Consider the following 23112-nt stretch of genomic DNA (forward strand, 5'->3'; position numbering starts at 1 on the left):
CAACACTTATCACTTTTTATATTCTTAATCTTTGCCATTCTGACAGGGGTTAGGTGGTAACTCATTGTGGTTTTTATCTGCATCTCCCTTATGATGAGGGATGTTGAGCATTTCCTCATATACTTTTTGGCTGTTCGTATGTCTTCCTTAAGAGAGGTTTTTGTTCAGCTCATTTTCCCATCTTTTAATTGGGTTAATCATTTTTTTTTCACATAGGGCACTTGAGTTCCCTATGTATTCTGGTTATCAGTCCCTTGTCTGAAGCATATTTAACAAAAATATTTTCCCATTCTGAGGGTTGTCGGTTCACACTTGATACTGTGTCCTTTGCTGTGCAGAAACTTATTAGTCTAATATAGTCCCACTTGTCTATTTTAGGGATTATTGCCTATGCTTTTGGAGTCTTATTTAAGAAGTCTTTGCCTACTTCAATATCTCCAAGAGTTTCCCCAACATTTTCCACCAGTAGTTTTAGTTTCTGTTTCTTCATAGTACCTACAGTACACAATTAAATTCTAGAAAGTGATGTGTAATGTGTAATGTACACTTGTTGATTACTGTTTACTGAAATATTCTTAAGAAGTATATTGTGAAAGACTTGATATCTAACAGTATTGTAGACAATATGTTGAAACCTAATCCCCAATGCAATAATATTAAGAGATGGGATCTTTGGGAGCTGATTAGGTCATAAGGGCAGAGGACATAGGTCAAAAGAGACTCAGAGAGCTTCTTCATCCCTTCTGCTATGTGAGGGCACATACTAGATGCTACAAGAAATAAACCTTCATCAGACACTAAATCTGCTGGTGTCACAAACTTGGATTTCATAGCCTCTGGAACTGTGAGTAATAAATTTCTAATATTTTTTGTTTATTTATTTATTTATTTATTTATTTTGAGAGAGCGATTCTTGCTATAGGGCGTATGTGCTTGCCAGAGAAACAAAGAGGGACAGAGAGCCAGAAAGCGAGAAATCACACCATGGGGGAATGGCCACACTGCAACCCCTTCTCCTCTCAGGATTTTGGGCATGCATGCATACATACTCAGAGTGAGTTTTAAGCCACCAGGTTCAGGACTGGAACCATGGTTGACCACGTGGGAGTCCAATGCCTTAACCACTATACCATCTGCTGACCACCAATTTTTGACATTTACGTATTATATAGCAAAAATCTCTCTATAAAAAAATGAAAAGAATGGGCTAAGACAGAGGTAAAGAAGAAAACTAGCAATAAAGAAAATAAATTTTGTAAAAGTAGATTTCAATAACCTTAAGAAAATTAAAGAAGGATTATGAAGTCATGAAAATGTCTCTATTAGAGAATTAACAAATTATACCTGTGACTATTTAGCCATAGAAATATTTAGAGGCAAGTGGAAGATATGAAATGGCTTATCGTATGACCATATACTATATGAACAAATACTATGAATAAAAAATTAATATATGGGAAAATCTCTCTTCTATTTCTTTTTTAATTCCCAGAGAGTGCAGTAAGAGACAGAGTAGAAGGAAAAAGCATGCTCCAATGGGATGAGGTCACATTGTCACAGTGTCTCAATTTCTCAATCATGTCAAGATTTGGGTACACATGTACCCGTGCCTTGTGTGTTTTTTAATTTGCCAAGGTCAAGATTCAAATGGTGGTTGGGAGACCAACCACTAGGTCACAGGGCTGGCCTAGAAAACTCTCTATAAATACAGCCTTGACAGCTGTAATAGCTGTCCCTTTTACTCCCTTAATAAACACAAAAAAAACAAGTAACAAAATTCTACTGTGCTTACAGGTGCCTTTCATGCACGTCATTGTTGAAGAACATAACTCAAAGACCCGAACAGCAGAAGTTCCTGGTTCCTCTGCTGGTATTGTCAAAATGGAAATCTAAAAAGCAGAAACAAAATATCATACATAGATGTTAAAACTCATTGTTTTCTTCTTGTATTAAAGGGCCATTAGCTTCCAAACTGATTATCTTTTTTTCAAGTAGTCCTTGGTGTTTGAAAGAATTGGGCTCATAAGGATTTAATTCTGGAAACCGTAACATGCATATATGTGTCTTGATATTCAATTTCTGCATTATTTATGTATTTATATATCACATATATGGTATTCGTATAATTCCTATAGACAACAAATATTTCAAATATCTTTAATATTTATTAAATCTTTCATTTAATATTCTTTTTTTTAAAGGGAGAGATTTTTTGCTACAGGGTACATGCACTCTCTAGAGCCACAGAGAGACAGAAAGCAAGAAATTACTCCCCAGGTGGGATGGCCACGCCACAATCCCTTCCTCTCCAGGGATTTTGGGCATGCATGCGCACAAACGTGGCATAAGTTTTAAGCCACCAGGTCCGGGATTTGAACGGCCATCAGTCATGCGGGAGTACAGTCATGTAACCGTTATGCCATCTGCTGGTCCCCACTTAATATTTTCAAAAGTTATGATTACTACTAATTACTTCTGAAATACAGTCACTTTTTTTGTTTGTTTGTTTGTTTGCTAAAGTGAGCATGTGCTTACCTTAATACTAAGACAGAGAGAGAAAGGGGGAAAAATGAGAAATCACTTTCCAGGAGGATGGATACAATCCTTTCTCCATTCTCCTCTCGGGACTTTTGGGTATGTACCCATGCCTGGTATATTTTTCACGCCATCAGGTCTAGGAAACCAACCATGGAGTAAGCTATGTGGGATAAAGCTTCCTTAATCTCCACCTGCTGGCCTGCACTGTTGTATTAAATCAGACTATACTAAAGCAATTTTAATTATTCATAATATATAAAAATAGTAGGAATAGAGCCCTACAAATTAATGATATTACCATTTCCAAAGGTATCAAAACAAGCAAGCAAATAAACATATAACAAAATCTTTCAAAAATGAGTGATTTCAAATTAATTTAAAAACTCCATTAACAAAACTAGAAATTTAAAATCAAAAGTGAATTGTATAATTATTACTAAATACTTATTATTAATATGCAGTCTGCTGTCCTAGGTACTCCTGATATGTTATATGTCATTATATTTAAAAGGCTTTAATTGATCATCAGGTTAATGTTTCTCTGTAGAACCTCAAATTTCAGTGTTAATCCCCAATCTAATCTTAAGTCTGAGAAAATTATATCCTCTCATATGGGAAAGGAATACTTTTCATTGTAAGTGCTATGCTTAGATTTTGACTGAGAATTTTACAATGATAGTCCATAGACAAAATGCTCATGGGAATTTTTAAAATTAGAATTGATTTTGGTAACCATGACTATCTTGTATGTGCATTTTTGGGTTCAAAATGTCTTGAAAACTGAGTTCTTCATGTTCTTCTTAATTCCATTTGCCACAGCTCAGGATAGACAATGTTGTACTTTAGCATTAAAGTAGAGAAATCACTAAGACACTGAATGTTGTATGTAATTAAACGATTATTACTAAAAACATGACCATAATTGCAAAAGTATCTTATGAACTACACCGACATGTAAGAACTTTTGATTCCTTCAACTATCATCCCTTTTCTTTTAACTGTAATACAATCAGTAACCTCCTACCACAGTATCTTCCTCACCTAAACTCTCAGAAAGTAACTGGCTCAAACATCAGAAAGACTATTAAAGTTATCAAAAGGTAATTCTCGCAATCCTCAAATATGACTTACAAAAAATCTACCTGGACTAACACACATTGTTTCTTCTAAGTCTCTGCATTCTCCCCATGTTTCAAAATTCAGAAGAAGAGAAGGTAGAGGAAGAAAACTCTCTTAGGAAACAAAAAAAGATAGGCCAGGTGCACATTATAGACTGATCACTCTGTGGCTGCGTAGAGAACAGATTTGAAGGAGACAATATGAAAAGCAGGATAACGAGTCTGAAGGCACATATGATGTGTCACTTAATTGGAAGTGTGAGACTAAAGACTGAGAGGAAAGGCAGATTGAAGTAATTTCTAGGAAGTGCATGGACAGGATCTGAAAATAGATGAGATGTCAGAAAGGGAGGGAAGAAGATGTTTTTATTGGAAGGATGTCAGCACTATTCACAGAGGTAAAGAACACTGGATAAGAAGCAGTCTTAGAAGGGAAGATAATGTGTTCAGCTTTGAGTATCTTCCATTTGGTTGATGTCCAGCAGGAAGTTTGGCATATAAATTATACATTCCTGGGATATAAAAATGTCTCACACTAGGGCCAGCAGATGGCATAGTGGCAACATCGCTAGACTCCCATATGGCTAACTGCTATTCAAGTCTTGGACCTGGTGGCTTCAAAATGATGCTGGGCATGTGTGCGTACATGCCTAAGATCCCAGGAGGAGAATGGAGAAGGGACTGCTGAATGGACATTCCCCTGGGGTGTGATTTCTCACTCTCACTCTCTCTCTCTCTCTTTCTCCCTCCCTCCAGTGGGTGAACATGCACGAAGGCAAAGACCTCTTAAAGAAAAAGTCTCACACCAAGATTTATACAAAATTGAAGCCATGAGAATACATGGAGTCATCTAGCAAGTGTGCATAGAGCAAGATGTACGGTGGGTTCAGGCAAGAATCCTTAGGAATTCTGATATTTAAAGGCAGGATAGAGAAAGAAGAGCCTATGGAGGAGGCAGAGGGGGGATAGTCAGAGTGATGAAGAGAACTAGGAGAACAACTGTTATGGAGGTCGGAGGAATAGTTTCAAGAGAAAGGGTATAGTAAGATTGTGAAATGTACCAAAAAACTTCTAGTAGACAAGAATGAAGAAATAGCCTCTGGCCCTGACTATTATAAAGCTATTAATGAATTTAGGAAGAAAAATTGTGGTAGAATGCTAAGAGTAGAAGTCAGGTTGGTGTAGTTTAGAAAATAAATGAGAAGTACGGAGTTGGAGGCAGCAAGTATAGATACTGCCTTGAAAATATTGGTAATGGAACGAGAGAGATCAGATACTAACTGGAGATGGCAGAACAGTCAAGGGAGTGGGATTTATGTTTGTTTATTTGTAATTTATGCATTTGACACAGAATCTATATATATATATATATATATTCACACACACACATACATAGTCATCAGAAAAATCATGACAGATTTCTCTATGAAAAATATGTGTCATGACTTTTCCAACAACCCAATACATAGATATATATTGATTGTCTGGAAAATTATGACATGTTTTTCTATGCAAAAATGCATTATGACAACTAGATAGATAGATAGATGTTGATAGAAAAGTACCAGTAGTAGGGTAGGGCTAAAGATGCAGGAGAGAGAGAACAGGTGACAAAGGATAAGTTGTCTGCACATACATGTTAAATAAAGGCATTTGTATAAGGGGTTTGGCTTTGAACAAGGTGAAGAGCCCCCTCATTCATCCCTGGGCTGGTGTACATATATTGTAGGTTACAGGGCAAGAAGTCAACGGTCATTGTTCATAGTGGGTGGGCTCACTTTTCTCAGTAAGGCAGGTAGCTGCTGAGAGAGGCGAAGGATGAAAAGGGTAGGTAAAACATAGACTTGAATTATGCACTGAAGAGAAGGAAAGTGGGAGTTGTCTGAAGCCAATGGAAGGAGGTGACTGGTGGTAGGTGCTAGGAGTCCAACTGAATGAGGCTGGCACCATGTCTGTGGCAGGGTTGGGTCTGTCTGGTCGTGTGTTTTTCTTAAGCAACCATGAGTGATCCAGGTGCAGATTATAGCCTGAGCAAGGGATGAGATTTTTCTCTGTGCATGTAGTAGAAGGTCATGGTGACATGGGAATTGAAGGCATGGGAGGAAAGAGCAAGTAGTTCAGAAGATCCAGCAAAAGGTCTAGGTCAGAAAGGAAGCGGGCAGAAGGGAAATTCATGGACTGTGAAGAAAAAAGGAATTTTAGGTCTCTTAGGCTAGGTAAAAAGACAGAGATAGGATAGGAGATAAATGCCATTGAAAATACATGATCTTCATACTTAAATGGGCCATTACAACTGCCCAGCAAACTGACCATGACATAGAGAAGCTACTCTCCAACTATCCCTGATGACTATTTCATACCTTTCCTTGAGCTTAGACCCTTACCTACTCACCCACCCCATTCACAGATGACTTAACTTCATAATTTAAAGATTAAATGGAACCCATCTGATGAGAATTCCCAAATCAACGAATGGCCCTGCATTCACTCAGTCTTGTTTCAAATATATCTCATATCTTATTTAAGGGCAACAGTTTTGCCTGATCCTCTAAGGTCTTTGGACCTTGGATATATCAATTATGTCCTTCTCTACTTGGTATCTTCAAATACTAGCTCCATCCCATAAGCTGAAATACACACTAATCTTTTGAAGAAATAAAAGCCCTTTCACCCCCTTATCTCTCTTTAAGAACCAATTCCTCCACCTTACTCTTCAAAGCTTAGCTGTTTGTAAGAGTTTGTACCTATTTGCATTCTTCATTTTTTCTGCCTCCCTGCCATTCTAACCCACTCAAAAAACTTATGGCTTACTGGAAGATACAGACAAATCAACCAGAATTGCAGGGAAGTGTGTTAAGTGATATGACAGCTGATATATCATTCCAGTACTACACCCATGTTCACACTTGTCACACTGAATTGTAATTGCTATTTATCTGTTTATATCTGTATCCTCCAGAGTATAAACTATTTGAGGGCAGAGATGCTATCAACTTTACTACTATTTCCTCAAAACCTAGCACACTGGCTGACAGGAAAAAGGTACTCATGCTTGCTAAGTAATTAAATTATTTATGCTTATGTGTATAACAAAAGTATTTTTTTGGTATATAATGCTCATTTTTAGCAATATGAGGCCATTAATTGACTTTGTCCATTCACATATTTATTTTACATAATTGAAAGCTTCTAACTTAAGACATTTCAAGAGCCTGTCTTTAGAAGCAGCATATAGATCTGATGATCAAACCCACTGAGTATCATATTGATTTCATTGGTAACTAAAAAATATGGTTAGAAAGAAAGGGTTATATATAATCATGACAAATAAGTGATCAGACTTGAGGAAAAAGGCATAAAGACATTCCTATGGAATTGAGGGTGAGGAAGAGGTACTGAAATGAATACTGGTAAGAAAATATAACTGGGAATAGGTATTGAAATTTATTCACATCAGGCTCAACAGTGGGCTTACCACCATTGCTATAGGGTTGGCTACCATAAAGCCATCTTCTCCAAGATAGTTAAATGTATTCTCTGGGAATCCTCCTTTTATTCCTAGAATAATATATCAATATTTTCAACTTCATAAAAATAGTTATTAAAACTATGATTTATTCCAAATCTCCTACAAGAGATCTGCTACATAAGAGATGCAATTATTGGGAACAAGCAGTTAGCATAATGGCTATGTCGCTGAACTCCCACGTAGTCGACTGCGGTTCGCGTCCTGGACCCGGTGGCTTAAAACTCACGCCGGGCGCGTGTGCGTGCATGTCCAAGATCCCAAGAGGAGAATGGAGGAGAAGGGATTGCAGCATGACCATCCCCCCGGGGGTGATTTCTCGTTTTCTGTCTCTATGTCTCTCTCTGTCTGTCTGGCGAGCGCATGCGCCCCATAGCAAAAACCTCTCCAAAAAAAAAAAAGAAAAAAAAAAAAAAGAGATGCAATTATTTGTTCTACTGGATGAACATTCTTAATAAACCAAGGGTATTATATCACTGTATTATGTATTTTTAAAAATATGTATTAGAAAGTATGAATACATATAGCTTAATATACTTTATTTCATCAAAATTGATTTATTTTATCACTATGTAGATTAAACTGAAAACTGTTATTAAACTGAAAACTGTTACTAAAAAGTACAAGACTCAATGAAATTTTATCTTATACCTGATAAGACTGCTAAAATCAAAAAGGCGAGAGATAAATGTTGATAAGGGTGTCAATAAAAGAGAACCCCTATACACTTTTAGTGGGAATATAAATTGGTAAAGCCATTATGGAAAACAGTATGGAGGTTCCACAAAAAAATTAAAAATAGAATACTGTATAATCTAGCAATCTTGCTTCTGAGTATATATACAAAAGAAATGAAACCAGTGTCATGGGATAGCTATACTCCCATACTCTGTAACATTAGTCGCTGTGTCAACATAAGGAAAAAATCTCAGTGTCTATCAAGATATGGATATAAGAAATATAAGTGTGTGTGTATGTTTGTGTGAAACTGAATATTATTAGGTCTTAAAAAAAGCGGGTCAGGGTTGTCCTGTCTATGGGATAGCCCTCTATCCTTCCTTTTGGTAATAGTTCTTCCTTTAAGAGGAAGGAATGAAACTGTTCATCCATCTCTTCTAGTGGGGTTCTCCATCTATGGAGTAGTCTACTCTGTACACTTTCCTCTTGCTCAAAAAAAAGGAGAAAATCCTTTAATATGTGACAACACATGTGAACCTACAGGAAAAGAAAATACTGTATGAACTCTTTTAACATATAGAATTTTAAAAAGTCAAATTCATAGAATAGTGGCTGTCAGGGACTTTCTATGCAGAAAGAATAATTTTAGAAATCTAATATATAGCATGGGATTATAACTCATGATACATTATTATATACTTGAAATTTGCTATGAGAGTAGACCTTAGGTGTTCTCATCACAAAAAATAAAGCAACTTACATGAAGAGATGGATGCATTAATTAATCTCACTTGAGTGATCAGTTCACCACACACACATGTATATCAAAATATCACATTTTTTATTTTAAAATATAAGACTGAATTTACCTGTTGGTCTGAATCTGTTTTTAGTACAGATCTATCTGTAATCAGGACTGCTCTGGAGATCTGCCTGTAATGCACAAAACAGTAAAGGAGTGATTCAGATTCCATGGATAAATTTCACTGATAATTATATAACCACCAGAAGGCATGTTTCAAAGATTTAAGTCAGGATAAAAGTGTCATCTCCCCAAACCAAGTCAAGTTCTGCTTTAATCTTTTCTTGGCTTATGAAAAGAGAATGCATGACCTACAGACAAACTCTAGCTAAAGCAAAGGAGGCAAAATTACCCAAGGCTCCCCCAAAACCATACCTTATAAGAAAAGAGTGGTAAGAAATTGAATTTATCATTGAGTCAGTATACATTCAAATATTACTTGAAGAACAGAATCATGTAGAAATGTCAATATAATCACACCTAAAATTTCCCAACTTTCACCAACCTTTCAGTGAAGGGATGCCTTACCTGTATTGTACATGCAAGCACGTGTTCTCAGAAAAGTAACTGTCTTCAACAAGGAAATGCTTAGAGATTATTCTCTGGCCAAACTGATCTATGATTGCTTTACATCTATAAGGAAGATAAGCATAGCAAAAAAGCTCATGTTAATAACTAAATAATTGAGAAAATAAACATAATTGGTTACCAATTTTGAATATAAAACTAATGTCTTGTGAAGATGAAATTTAAAAACTGTCTACAATTCTACATTTTGTGACACAAAACTGTCACTATATTATAGAATATATGTTCTTGCCTCTATTTTGAATATAAAACTAATGTCTTGTGAAGATGAAATTTAAAAACTGTCTACAATTCTACATTTTCTGACACAAAACTGACACTATATTATAGAATATATGTTCTTGCCTCTATTTTGAAGTATTTTAAATTGTAAAATGAGAGTGGAATACAACTTGAGTATTTATTTTGAATCTCATTAATAAGAGTAAAGCTGAGCAAGTATTTTAGTATAATTTTCAGCTTTCCTAATGCTTAGGAACACAGAAGCTTTTCCTTTGTTTAGAAAACAGGCTCTCTCTCTTTTTTTCCTTAACAGCTCTAAGAAAATGAGAGAAGTTGATTAAATATCTTCTTATATCATTCATAGCCTGTAAAAGTCACTAAAGCCTTTTTATTTTTCTGTTAAGTGTTGCTTTTTCTTTTGTTTAAGAATAGCTATCTGGTCACGCATTTGATAATGTTTTAAAGAGTAAAAAGAGGGATAGAGCTTCTTATAATATCTGTTTCCACTTTACTTCAAAGGATGATCATAGAAAGATTTCTTTCAAGTGCTATTTCCAAATAAGGAAAACACTTATGCATGGACATTATCAGGTCTCTGTCATCTGATATGTGTTGGGACAATGAATCATATAGAACCCTCCATTGACCTTCTTTCAATGTGTCTAGATAAAAGGATGAAAATTAGAATCCATCTCCTTGCAGTGCCACAAGTTATAAATGTTCTTTATAGGGCTCATTATCCAAACTAATGGACTAAGGGCGACATCCTTGAAATGGACTTACCAGCACTGACAAAGCCAGTATGCAATATTTCAGGAACTATATGCAAATGACTATGTGTTTGCTGTATCTTTTTGTTATGGAAATATCAATTTACTTTTGTCACAACTTTTCCTTTGGGTATCAGGATTATCTTATTAGAAATATACTTATATGTTGTTCCTCATAAAGTGCAAGCAGATAATTTCAAACTCATATCATGTTTAAGATTTACTGGTGTGAATTAAAATATACTCAGTCTCTAAAAATATGCCAAATAGGTGATATTTATCAGGCATAAAGATGTTAACAATAAAAAGACTAATGCCCAAAAGCAATAGAGAAATTCAATTTGTATTTCCTGAGCAAGGAATATGATATGCTGACTCCCTTAAGTAAATGGCATATCAATATTGTCAGTTTAGTCTATGATGTCCAGTAATGTTATATGACATGATATATATTTTAACCAATGTATTAGATTTTAATATATCCACTATATTACATTGATATTTATGTAATTTTTCCTATCTCATCTCTCCTTCCTTTCTCATTCCCACTTGTTTCCACTTATATCTCCTCATATTTCATTAAACTAGAGCTTTTGCTTTATAAAATACTTAATAGATGAAAGGTATTTTTACCTAGCTACTTTCCAAAATAATTGTTTGAAAACTGAAAAGTTATTCACTCAGTCTCCTGTTCTAAAACATTCAGATACAATTTGAGACACAAAACACTTCAGGCAAAGGAGAGACATCTGCTGATCTGTCATTAGACATTGATCCATATTTGTCCTGGAAACACTGATAAGCCTTTTTCTTACCTTTAACTCAGAGGCTATAGACAGTCAAGAGGGAAAAATCTGGGCAAAAAGGGGAAGGGCTTGGTGTTCTATATATTGTTTTATTATTATTATTGCCATAGGACACACATGCTCATCAGAGAGAGAGAGGAAATACCCCCTCATGGAACATGATCACACTGCAATCTGTTTTCCTCCATTTCTCCAACCTGTCAAAATTTTGGGCACATCACACAAGTGCTAGGCATATTTTTCAAGCCTGGGCTGGGATTCTAACTGTAGTGAGCCATGTGAGACCTAGCTCCCTATGCGTAGCACTTAACCCCACTGCACCATGGGGCCAGCCCAATGTGTTCAGTATTTTGATAGAAGTTTGATTTATAGATTCATCATTTGTTAAAACTCAGTATCCCCAAACCAAGTCAAGTTCTGCTTTAATCTTTTCTTGGCTTATGAAAAGAGAATGCATGACCTACAGACAAACTCTAGCTAAAGCAAAGGAGGCAAAATTACCCAAGGCTCCCCCAAAACCATACCTTATAAGAAAAGAGTGGTAAGAAATTGAATTTATCATTGAGTCAGTATACATTCAAATATTACTTGAAGAACAGAATCATGTAGAAATGTCAATATAATCACACCTAAAATTTCCCAACTTTCACCAACCTTTCAGTGAAGGGATGCCTTACCTGTATTGTACATGCAAGCACGTGTTCTCAGAAAAGTAACTGTCTTCAACAAGGAAATGCTTAGAGATTATTCTCTGGCCAAACTGATCTATGATTGCTTTACATCTATAAGGAAGATAAGCATAGCAAAAAAGCTCATGTTAATAACTAAATAATTGAGAAAATAAACATAATTGGTTACCAATTTTGAATATAAAACTAATGTCTTGTGAAGATGAAATTTAAAAACTGTCTACAATTCTACATTTTCTGACACAAAACTGACACTATATTATAGAATATATGTTCTTGCCTCTATTTTGAAGTATTTTAAATTGTAAAATGAGAGTGGAATACAACTTGAGTATTTATTTTGAATCTCATTAATAAGAGTAAAGCTGATCAGGTATTTTAGTATAATTTTCAGCTTTCCTAATGCTTAGGAACACAGAAGCTTTTCCTTTGTTTAGAAAACAGGCTCTCTCTCTTTTTTTCCTTAACAGCTCTAAGAAAATGAGAGAAGTTGATTAAATATCTTCTTATATCATTCATAGCCTGTAAAAGTCACTAAAGCCTTTTTATTTTTCTGTTAAGTGTTGCTTTTTCTTTTGTTTAAGAATAGCTATCTGGTCACGCATTTGATAATGTTTTAAAGAGTAAAAAGAGGGATAGAGCTTCTTATAATATCTGTTTCCACTTTACTTCAAAGGATGATCATAGAAAGATTTCTTTCAAGTGCTATTTCCAAATAAGGAAAACACTTATGCATGGACATTATCAGGTCTCTGTCATCTGATATGTGTTGGGACAATGAATCATATAGAACCCTCCATTGACCTTCTTTCAATGTGTCTAGATAAAAGGATGAAAATTAGAATCCATCTCCTTGCAGTGCCACAAGTTATAAATGTTCTTTATAGGGCTCATTATCCAAACTAATGGACTAAGGGCGACATCCTTGAAATGGACTTACCAGCACTGACAAAGCCAGTATGCAATATTTCAGGAACTATATGCAAATGACTATGTGTTTGCTGTATCTTTTTGTTATGGAAATATCAATTTACTTTTGTCACAACTTTTCCTTTGGGTATCAGGATTATCTTATTAGAAATATACTTATATGTTGTTCCTCATCAAGTGCAAGCAGATAATTTCAAACTCATATCATGTTTAAGATTTACTGGTGTGAATTAAAATATACTCAGTCTATAAAAATATGCCAAATAGGTGATATTTATCAGGCATAAAGATGTTAACAATAAAAAGACTGAAGCCCAAAAGCAATAGAGAAATTCAATTTGTATTTCCTGAGCAAGGAATATGATATGCTGACTCCCTTAAGTAAATGGCATATCAATATTGTCAGTTTAGTCTGTGATGTCCAGTAATGTTATATGACATGATATATATTTTAACCAATGTATTAGATTTTAATATATCCACTATATTACATTGATATTTATGTAATTTTTCCTATCTCATCTCTCCTTCCTTTCTCATTCCCACTTGTTTCCACTTATATCTCCTCATATTTCATTAAACTAGAGCTTTTGCTTTATAAAATACTTAATAGATGAAAGGTATTTTTACCTAGCTACTTTCCAAAATAATTGTTTGAAAACTGAAAAGTTATTCACTCAGTCTCCTGTTCTAAAACATTCAGATACAATTTGAGACACAAAACACTTCAGGCAAAGGAGAGACATCTGCTGATCTGTCATTAGACATTGATCCATATTTGTCCTGGAAACACTGATAAGCCTTTTTCTTACCTTTAACTCAGAGGCTATAGACAGTCAAGAGGGAAAAATCTGGGCAAAAAGGGGAAGGGCTTGGTGTTCTATATATTGTTTTATTATTATTATTGCCATAGGACACACATGCTCATCAGAGAGAGAGAGGAAATACCCCCTCATGGAACATGATCACACTGCAATCTGTTTTCCTCCATTTCTCCAACCTGTCAAAATTTTGGGCACATCACACAAGTGCTAGGCATATTTTTCAAGCCTGGGCTGGGATTCTAACTGTAGTGAGCCATGTGAGACCTAGCTCCCTATGCGTAGCACTTAACCCCACTGCACCATGGGGCCAGCCCAATGTGTTCAGTATTTTGATAGAAGTTTGATTTATAGATTCATCATTTGTTAAAACTCAGTAAATGAGCACTTATGATTTGGACACTTCATTGCATATAAATTTTACATTCAAAGAAAAACACTAAACAAATACTGAACTCTAGTTAATAATATGCATGCTGAAGTATTTAGGGGGAATTTAATATGAAATGCATAAAAAGATGAGTTAATAGGTGGATAGAGGGATGAATATTTGGGTAGACATATGATTAAGCGAGTATATTAAAATGTTAATTGTAGAACCCTGGTGGTGGATATACAGGTGTTCACTCTCAAATTCTTTTAGCTTCGGTATAAGTTTGACAATTTTCATCAGAAAATGTTGGAATAAAATTGGAGATCAGGGAGTAGTATTAATATAAACCCTGGACTCAAGTGTAAATTTTTACAAAGTGCTCCTATTTAAATATACCATGTAATTAAACCTGGCCCTCCATCTTGTGGAGACCTCCTGCTTTATAGGCTTCCAAATACAAACAGGGCTGCTTTAGAGATAGCTACACCTTTGGTGACAGAAACTGTTGGTTTTGGAAGTTATGGTATTAGGTAGAACTACTGGGGGAACAGCAGATGATGTGATGGTTACATTGCTAGACTCCCATGTAGTCAACCACGGATCGAATTTCAGACCCAGTGGTTTAAAACTGACTCCAGACGTGCATCTGTGAGTGACCCAAATCCTGAGAGGAGAATGGAGGAGAAGGGATTGAGGCATGGCCATCCCCTCTGGGGGGTGATTTCTCACTTTCTGTCTCTTTGTCTCTCCAGAAAGCATACACACCCTATAAGAAAAATCTCTCTTAAAAAAGAAAGAAAGAAAGAAAAAGAAGGAATGAACAAATTACTGGGAAATTCCTCAAAAAAGACATATTGGGGTGTGGGGATTAGGGATCTCAATTCTGAAAGGACAAGATACTAATAAATTTGCCTCCCTATGTATGCTGAAGCTTCTGATGAAACAGTGATTCTCAAAGGAGGAGGGGGAAAAGGAAGCAAATCAGAATCACACCTGGGGGACTTTTTCTAATTAAAGTACCCCTGGAGATTCTGATAAGCTCCCAAATCCCAGGGAAGAATCTCTGTCAGGCGTGCTGCTGCTACTGTTGAGGTAGGTATAAAAAGTCAAGAGCTACTGGTACAGAGAAAATATATAATTCTGCAGAAATTGAGGTAAGGGTTACATTATGTCCAGTCTCAGTCTAGCAGATGATGATGACATGACTCACCTGATAGTCTCATTCTGAAGTCACTAAGGCTTTAGGCCTAAGCAAAGCTATTCAAAACCAAGGCATGTTTAAAAAAGTGATAAGATTTGTTTTCCATTCAAATACTTGATTTACTGTTATACATTGACGTTATGGGGAGAACAATGAAGAAAAGAATATTGCTTTGGGACGTAGACGCAGTCTTTGTATTATAAAGATTAATATAAAAAATTAGATGATATTCAAGTAATGGAGAACAGCAAAATGAAACAGTGCTGCCAGAGACATTAAACTACCATCCTGTCCACCCCTCCCACATAAAGCTGAGAAAGCCATTAAAGATTAACAGCATTTAGGATTTAGTTGAGGGCCTTGCTGAGTCTCATAAATAGTAAATTGAGGAACATGATAAAAGCTTCCAGTTACAGGGACACAATGACCAAGTTGATCATAAGAATCACTGAAGCCAGACAGAACATTTCTAGAGCAAAACTTTCTAAATCAACAAATCACAACAGTTATTCAGTTCTTGGTTCAATGATACAAGGGCATAAATAGCTAAATGAGGATAAGAAAGAAAACAATTAGGAAGATGAAAATGTGGAATTTGGGGAACCAGCAGTTAGCGTAATGGCTATGTCGCTGGACTCCCACGTAGTCGACCGCGGTTCGCGTCCTGGACCCGGTGGCTTAAAACTCATGCCGGGTGCGTGTGCGTGCATGCCCAAGATCCCGGGAGGAGAATGGAGGAGAAGGGATTGCGGCGTGACCATCCCCCCTGGGGGGTGATTTCTCGCTTTCTGTCTCTATGTCTCTCTCTGTCTGTCTGGCGAGCGCACACGCCCTATAGTGAAAAAAAAAACCTCTCAAAAAAAAATGTGGAATTTGGCCCAGAAGAGAAAAATAACACTAAGACAGGTATTCCATCTCTATGGTCTTCATAACTAACATCCCAACTAACTGTATGGTGAAAGAAGCAGAAATCATATATGAAATTAAAGGAAAAATATATTAGGAAATTAGAAGATTCAAAATCACTAATACAAAAGAAAGTAAAATAATGTTCCCTAGTTACTAGGTCTTTCTGAGATTTCTCGAACACATTAGTTCAAATGCTACCTCATCTATAAAACCAACCTAAAATGCTTCCCAATCATTTTATTATTATTTTATTTCTTATTTATTACATTTAATTATTGTATCTTTACAACACACAAAATGGACTTTCTAGTCATGAATATACTGCATATTACAAAGATAATCAAATATATTACATATCATATAGTCAAATATGACTAAATATGACTATCAATCATATAGTCAAAGATATTACCATATAAAGGACCCTGTATTGCCAAAGCAATACTGATCAAAAAGAATAAAGTGGGAGGCATCTCACTCTCTGACCTCAAAATGTATTGTAAAGTTGTGATAATCAAAACAGCATGGTATTGACACAAAAACAGGCATGTAGACCAATGGAACAGAATAGAGAACGCAGAAATAAACCCCAAAATATACAGCCAACTGATTTTCAACAAAGGGCAAAAGACACCTCAGTGAGGAAAAAAACAATCTCTTCAGCAAATGGTGCTGGAAAAACTGGATATCCACCTGCAGAGAAATGAAACTGGACCCCTATCTCTCACCATTAACAAAAATCAACTCAAAATGAATCAAAGATCTAAACATAAAATCTCCACCCATTTTTCATAGGTGAAAACTCAGTCTAATAATTTCAAATACCATGAACAGATAGATAAATCCCAATCTATTTTTCTGCTCTGACCTCTCCTGAGCTTGATATCTATATTTTTAACTGTTATTTTTCTTTTTAAATAATCCCAAAGCCCCTTTTAAAAACTATTCAATTGACATAAAATGTATATATTAATGGTATACAACATGATGATTTTATACATGTATACACTGTGTAAGAATTACTGCAGGCCCATATTACAACACCCATAGCTATCATGTGTGCAGGGAAGCAAAAACACTTCAAAAGTCTGCTCTTAGCAACTAGCCACAGTGGTCCAGCACTAGCATAATGCCCTGTGATGCTGAAGTCATATGGGTTGGTCCTGGGTTTGCATCCCAGGGTCTACCTGTGCACAGTGAGTAAGTGTATGTGACCATGATCTGGGCAGGCTGAGGCTAGGGATGGGATCTCAGTGTGAGAACCCTGTTGGAGAAGTTTCTCTCTTGGATGAAATAAATAAACTTTAAATAAAACTGCTCTTAAGCCTTTTTTTTTTAAACCAAACTAAAATGTACATTGTGAATTTATCATGGCTCCCTTCCTTGGAATTCCTGTTTTAGGTAATGGCGTAACAGTTACAGAGTTTCTCCACCTCAAATCACTCTTCCCATGTCTACCCTGCTACTACATTTTGATTTCACCTTATAAATATTTCTTTAAACAAGCCTCTTCTCTCGCTCTCCACTGACACTGCCTTAACTCATGATGGCTATTAAGACAATGAACTGCTAGCAAGTTGGCAACTCATTTGTTCAACATAAATGTATGGTATAACAATTATGTCCCAAACATTGTTCTAAGAAGTAACAATAAAATGTCTTGTCCTAAATAAGCTCCCAATATAATGATGATTCAGACACAAGCAATGACAAAGTCCAGTGATAAGAGATAAGAACAGGGCATTACAGAGTATGAAGGGGAGGTATCAAGCTCAGCTTAGGGTGGAGGGGAGAGAAGCAGACAATGTTCCTTGGAGGAACCGATACTTTACTGCTTTTAAAGAATCAAATACAGCTAAGCAAGCAAATAAAGAGACCATCGTTTCAGAGAGAAGGGCACATTTGCAGGGATACACAGAGGCAAATAAGAGAAGTGCAGTATTATCCGACAATAAAATGAAAAGCAAGGAGGGCAGAGGGATGAGCCTGGAGAGGCAGAGGCCTTATGGCAGAGTCTAACATGTCATTTAAAAACATCTTAGACTTTATTCTGAGGTGATATAAAGTCACTGAGGCTTTTTAAATTGGGTGGGAGGAAAGCCAGATCTGCATGAAGAACAGATCTCAATGTGCGATAATCGTAATAATTTGTCTCTTGTGCAATATCCCATGGTAGAAGCTCCATGAGAACACTGACCAAGACTGTCTTGTTCTCTACTTTATCCCCTGTGCCTGGCAAATAGAAAACAACTAATACTTGCTGCATGGATGGGTGAATGGATAGATGGATGATAAACTATTCTGTGCAGGTGAACAGTGTAGAGAGAAAAAAAAAGCGAGAGATACAGAATCTCTGATTGAGGAGGTAAAGAATTTCTTTTGTCACAGTGCTTCTTCCAAATCACTGCCAGAATAATCAATTTAAAAGCTTCCAATCTTGGGACCAGCAGATGGTTACATTGCTGGACTCCCACATAGTCAACCATGGTTCAAGTCATGGACCCAGTGGCTTAAAACTCACGTCGGGCATGTGTGCCTCTGTGCTCAAGATCCCGAGAATGGAAGAGAAGGGATTGCGGTGTGGCCATCTCCCCCGGGGGGTAATTTCTCGCTTTCTGTCTCTTTCTGCCTCTCTAGCGAACACACGTGCCCTATAGCAAAAATCTCTTTCTAAAAAAAAGCTGCAAATCTTGTTTAAAACTACCAATTATAAACCAAACAAACAAACAAACAAAAAAATACCCTACCAATTATAGTCTAAAGTCGTTAGCATAACATAGAAGGATTTTCACAATAGGTCTCCCTCCAATGGATTCCAATTACATTAGTAATTGCTACTAATATATATTGGGATTTGCTATATATAACAAATGATTCTATGAACTTTATCTGTTAATACAAGAATCCTATGAGGTAGGTACTCTTGATTATCCCACTTTCTAGAAAAAGAGTGGTATAGGCCCAGTCATGTTAAGATCTCATAAGAGGCCGTGGTTCAATTCCCAGACCACTCTGATAATCTAGGTATAGTGGTGCATGCCTGTAGTTCTAGCTACTCAGGAGGCTGAGGCAAGAGGATCATGACAGAGTGAGATCCTAACTGAAGAAATAAAGTATGGAGCACACTGAGGTTAAATTTGCTCGAGTTCACACAGCGAGTAAGTAACACAGTCAATCTGTCTCACCTAAGAGACTGTATTCTTTACCGCAGTCTCTTTGTACACAAGGGAAAGGTCTATGTTTGATTCACTTCTTTATCCCAAAGCAACTGGCATGTAAGTTGGAGGAGGTTAAAAATCTAGAACATCTACCATTATATTTTCCATTTGTATGCATAAAATGTATACATGTTTTAAAAAAACCACACTGTATCCCATATAGAAACTATTATATGCAAATTAGAAATGATAATAATAATTTAAAAAGGACTAAGTATCTACAATAATCATTACCATTTCACAAATGGGACACACTAAAATCAGAGTTTTGGCAATGGCAAATGGTATTAAGAGTCAGATATTACTAAACTCTAAGTATAGTAGTTTCTCCTTATCCACAAGGGATACACTCCAAGACCCACCAATGAGTCGGAAACTGCCGATAGTACCTACATATACTATGTTTTTACCAACATGTACACATCTATGATAAAGCTTAATTTATAAGTTAGGCATGGTAAGCAATTAAGAACAATAACTTATAATCAATAACAGAATAATTACAGCAATGTGCTATAATAAAATTTATGGGAATATGATCTTTCTCTCAAAATATCTTCTCATATCATACTCACCTATTTTCACCATGGTCGACTGTGGGTAATTGAAACCACAGAGAGCAAAATCATGGATAATATTCCAAGACCCCCAGAGGATGCCTGAAAGCACTGACAGTACTGAACATTAATATATACTATGCTTTTTTGATCTGATAACCAAGAAGGTTACTAAGTGACAAATGGGTAGAAAGAGACTACAGCATGGATATGCTGAACAAGGAGATGATTCATGTCCCAGCCAAGATGGTGCAAAATTTCATTGCACTACTCAAAATGGTATGAAATTTAAAACTTATTGTAATTTATAGGAGTTTTACCTGGTCAGCAGAGCTGCAAAAGAAAACTATTCAACAAGAACATTCAGTGTTTCTAAAAATAGTCAACAGAAGAGATAAAGTTATCACTTTCTCACTTTGTGGCCTGTGATGGCCATACTGCAAGCTCTTCTCCTTCATTCTCTTCTTGGGATTTTGAACACGCATGTATATGCACCTGGCATGAGTCTCAAGCCACCAGGTCCAGGACTCAAATCACGGTTGACCATGTGGGAGTCTAGCATCTTAACCAGTACGTCACCTGCTGGTCTCCATAACATTTTAAAAATTCTTCTTATAAATTAGGAGTCGTTTTCTTATTTTCACATTAATTTCACATTTTACATAATGTCCCCACCATGATGTATACTATATAAATTTTTTTCAACAGAGAACTTCACATTTTTCCATATTTTAAATGTTTCCTCTCCTTGCACTTCATACCCAGTTTCCACCACTCACACTCTACTATCCACTCTCCCCTCTTACAGTCTCTAGCATCAATACCCATCCTTTCCACCATCACATCTTCAGATCACTCAACTTCTGCCACATACTACAGATACTTCATTCAAATTGAGTGAGGATATACAATGTTACTGTTCAAAGTCTGGCTCACTTTGCTCATCATTAAGTTTTCTATATTCATACACTTTGAGTCAAATGATAGGATCTCATTGCGTTTAAAGCTGAGTAATATTCCATAATAAAAATGTACCAGTTTTTCAAGCCAGTCAGTTTTTAAACACTTAGGCTGGTACTGTTTTTGTAATTATGAAGACTACTGCAATATCCATAGATGTGTAAATATCTTTCTGACCGAGTATATTCCTATCCTTTGGGTAAATACCAAGGAGTGGGATTACTATGTCTTATGATAGTTCTATTTGTAGGTTTTGGAGGAACCTCCATGTTGTTTTCTGCAAATGTTATACTAATTTACATTCCCACCAACAGTATCAGAGGGTTCCCTTTCACCACAGCTTTACCAGCACTTATCATTCTTCATTTTTTTTTATCATAGCCATTCTAACCATGGTTGAATATCTCATTGTGGCTATGATCTGCTTTTCCCTTATGATAAGAGACTTTGAACACTTTTTCATGTACCTAAAGAAGATATACAAATGGTCAAAAGGTATATCTCTTTTGTATATCATTTTGTATATCTTTTGTATATCTTCTTTAGAGAGTTGTCTATTTATTTGTCCATTTGGGCATACAAATTATTTTATGGGCGTTTGCTTTTAGACATTAAGGAAAATTTAAGAATTGGCTCACTGGAAAAGTCATGACACATTTTTGTATAAAAAAACATAGACAAATAGATCATGACTTTTCGGATAACTCAATATTTTCTAAGAACATTAAATAACTTGACCAAAGCATGTCAGACCTAGAAGGAGACTTGCAGGTTACTGCAGAGTTCATGGAAATCATCTTACAAATAAAAGACCCTACCCAGAGCATAGGATTTGCCCACTGACATTCACAGCAGTAATAGAATCCCCAGTCCTCACTCATTCCAGAGCTATTCAAACTTTCCATAGGCCTTAGGAGTTGTGAAACAAGAAATGTTATGTTTGAGTCTTTTGTATGATAATATGAAATAAATGTTAAATTAGAAGCAGTCCACTTGCTATTTAACATTCCTATTTGACAGCCAGCAGGTGGCAGAGTGGTTAAAGCACTGAACTCTCACATGGTAAAATGAGGTTCAAGTCCTGGACCTGGCAGCTTGAAACTCATACTGGGCACTTGTGAGTGTGTGCCCAAAGCGGAGAGTAGAAGGGAGGAGAAGGGATTGTGACATGGTCATCCTCTCTGGGGGGGGGAGGGTGAGTGTGATTTCTTGCTTTCTGTTTGTCTCTCTGGTGAGCATACCCACCATAATAGCAAAAATCTCTCAAAAAATAAAGAAATAAAAAAATAAAATTCTATATGAGGGGTTAGCAGGTGGCATGTTGTTCAAGGTGTTGGACTCCTACATAGCCAACAGCAATATGGGTCCTGGACCCAGAGGCTTGAAAATCACATCAGGGCATGTGTGCCCAAAATTCTAAGAGGACAAAGGAGGAAAAGGGATTACAGTGTGGCCATCCTCCCTAGGGGGTGAGGGATGATTTCTTACTTTCCCTCTCTCTGTTCCTCTCCAGCGGCTGCATATACCCTATGACAAAAACCTATAAATAAATTAATTAACTAAAATAAAATAAAATTGTTATTCAACTGCCAGAATATCTGAATAGGTTCTTCTTGACTGTGCCATAGAATGAATTAAGATCTAGAGACTCTAGTTCATCATGGAACACAGTATCCTTAGCTAAATCTTCAACATTACCTTACAAGAGGTGTTTCTCAGTGTCACCCAAGGATCACTAACATTAGATTCACTTGAAGTAGTCCTTAAAATGGAAAATTTCCTGCCTCCATTCTAAGCAGTTTTTCTAATTTCATTCATTCTCTGAAAATGAGTCATCAAAATACGATTTTTTTTACAAGCATACGTGGTGACTTTTAGGCACATTAGAGTTTGAATATTACTAGGCTAAATGATTTTTGGTCTCTAGACCTTCAGCCCTCAGCTATCTGTTGCAAATGGAATCTGTGGCAGATTATAAAGGAGAGTTCTTCTGATTAGAGTATGTCATAAAAAACTAAGTCAAAGGAGAGCAAGATGGTGGCACAGTGGTAAAACGCAATGCTCTGCAAGGTTATTCCACATGAAAAGGTTCCCAGTTCAAGTCTGAAGACATCCCTGAGTATGCTGGGCACACACTTGCCTATGATCTGTAGTTAGGTGAAGGCTAGGAGTGGATCATGGCATTGGGACCATTTTGGGGGTGCTGTCTCTGTCTGTCTCTCTTTTGCTCATGGAAAAAAAATGGAAAAAATAAATAAATGATCCTAATGTGAAGGTAAAGTAAATGTAGCCTTTAGTTCAACAAATGTTATTACTGTACTACCATTCCTATTTTTTTTTAAACAAACACAAACTCTGCAAATTCTTCATGTCACTGAGATTAACATGTGGAACTGGAATGGGGCC

General features: G+C 36.2%; 1 protein-coding gene and 1 non-coding gene across 2 annotated transcripts in view; both read right to left on the bottom strand.

The window, feature by feature from the left end:
* The window catches only part of CHM (CHM Rab escort protein), a 225283-nt gene that overhangs the window by 41840 nt on the left and 160331 nt on the right, over positions 1-23112 (bottom strand). The window contains exons 10-12 of the mRNA XM_006167014.3: positions 11726-11830; positions 8730-8793; positions 1793-1889 (exon numbers count right to left, since the gene is read on the bottom strand). Of these exons, the coding sequence (XP_006167076.1) occupies positions 1793-1889; positions 8730-8793; positions 11726-11830 (266 nt within the window). The remainder of the gene's footprint in view (positions 1-1792; positions 1890-8729; positions 8794-11725; positions 11831-23112) is intronic.
* MIR361 (microRNA mir-361) lies at positions 14838-14899 on the bottom strand. The gene has a single exon (NR_129406.1). It is a non-coding gene; the product is annotated as a microRNA mir-361 (primary transcript).

This window comes from Tupaia chinensis, unplaced genomic scaffold (assembly GCF_000334495.1).
Source record: "Tupaia chinensis unplaced genomic scaffold, TupChi_1.0 Scaffold144426_1, whole genome shotgun sequence".
In the NCBI taxonomy this organism is placed as follows: Eukaryota; Metazoa; Chordata; class Mammalia; order Scandentia; family Tupaiidae; genus Tupaia; species Tupaia belangeri.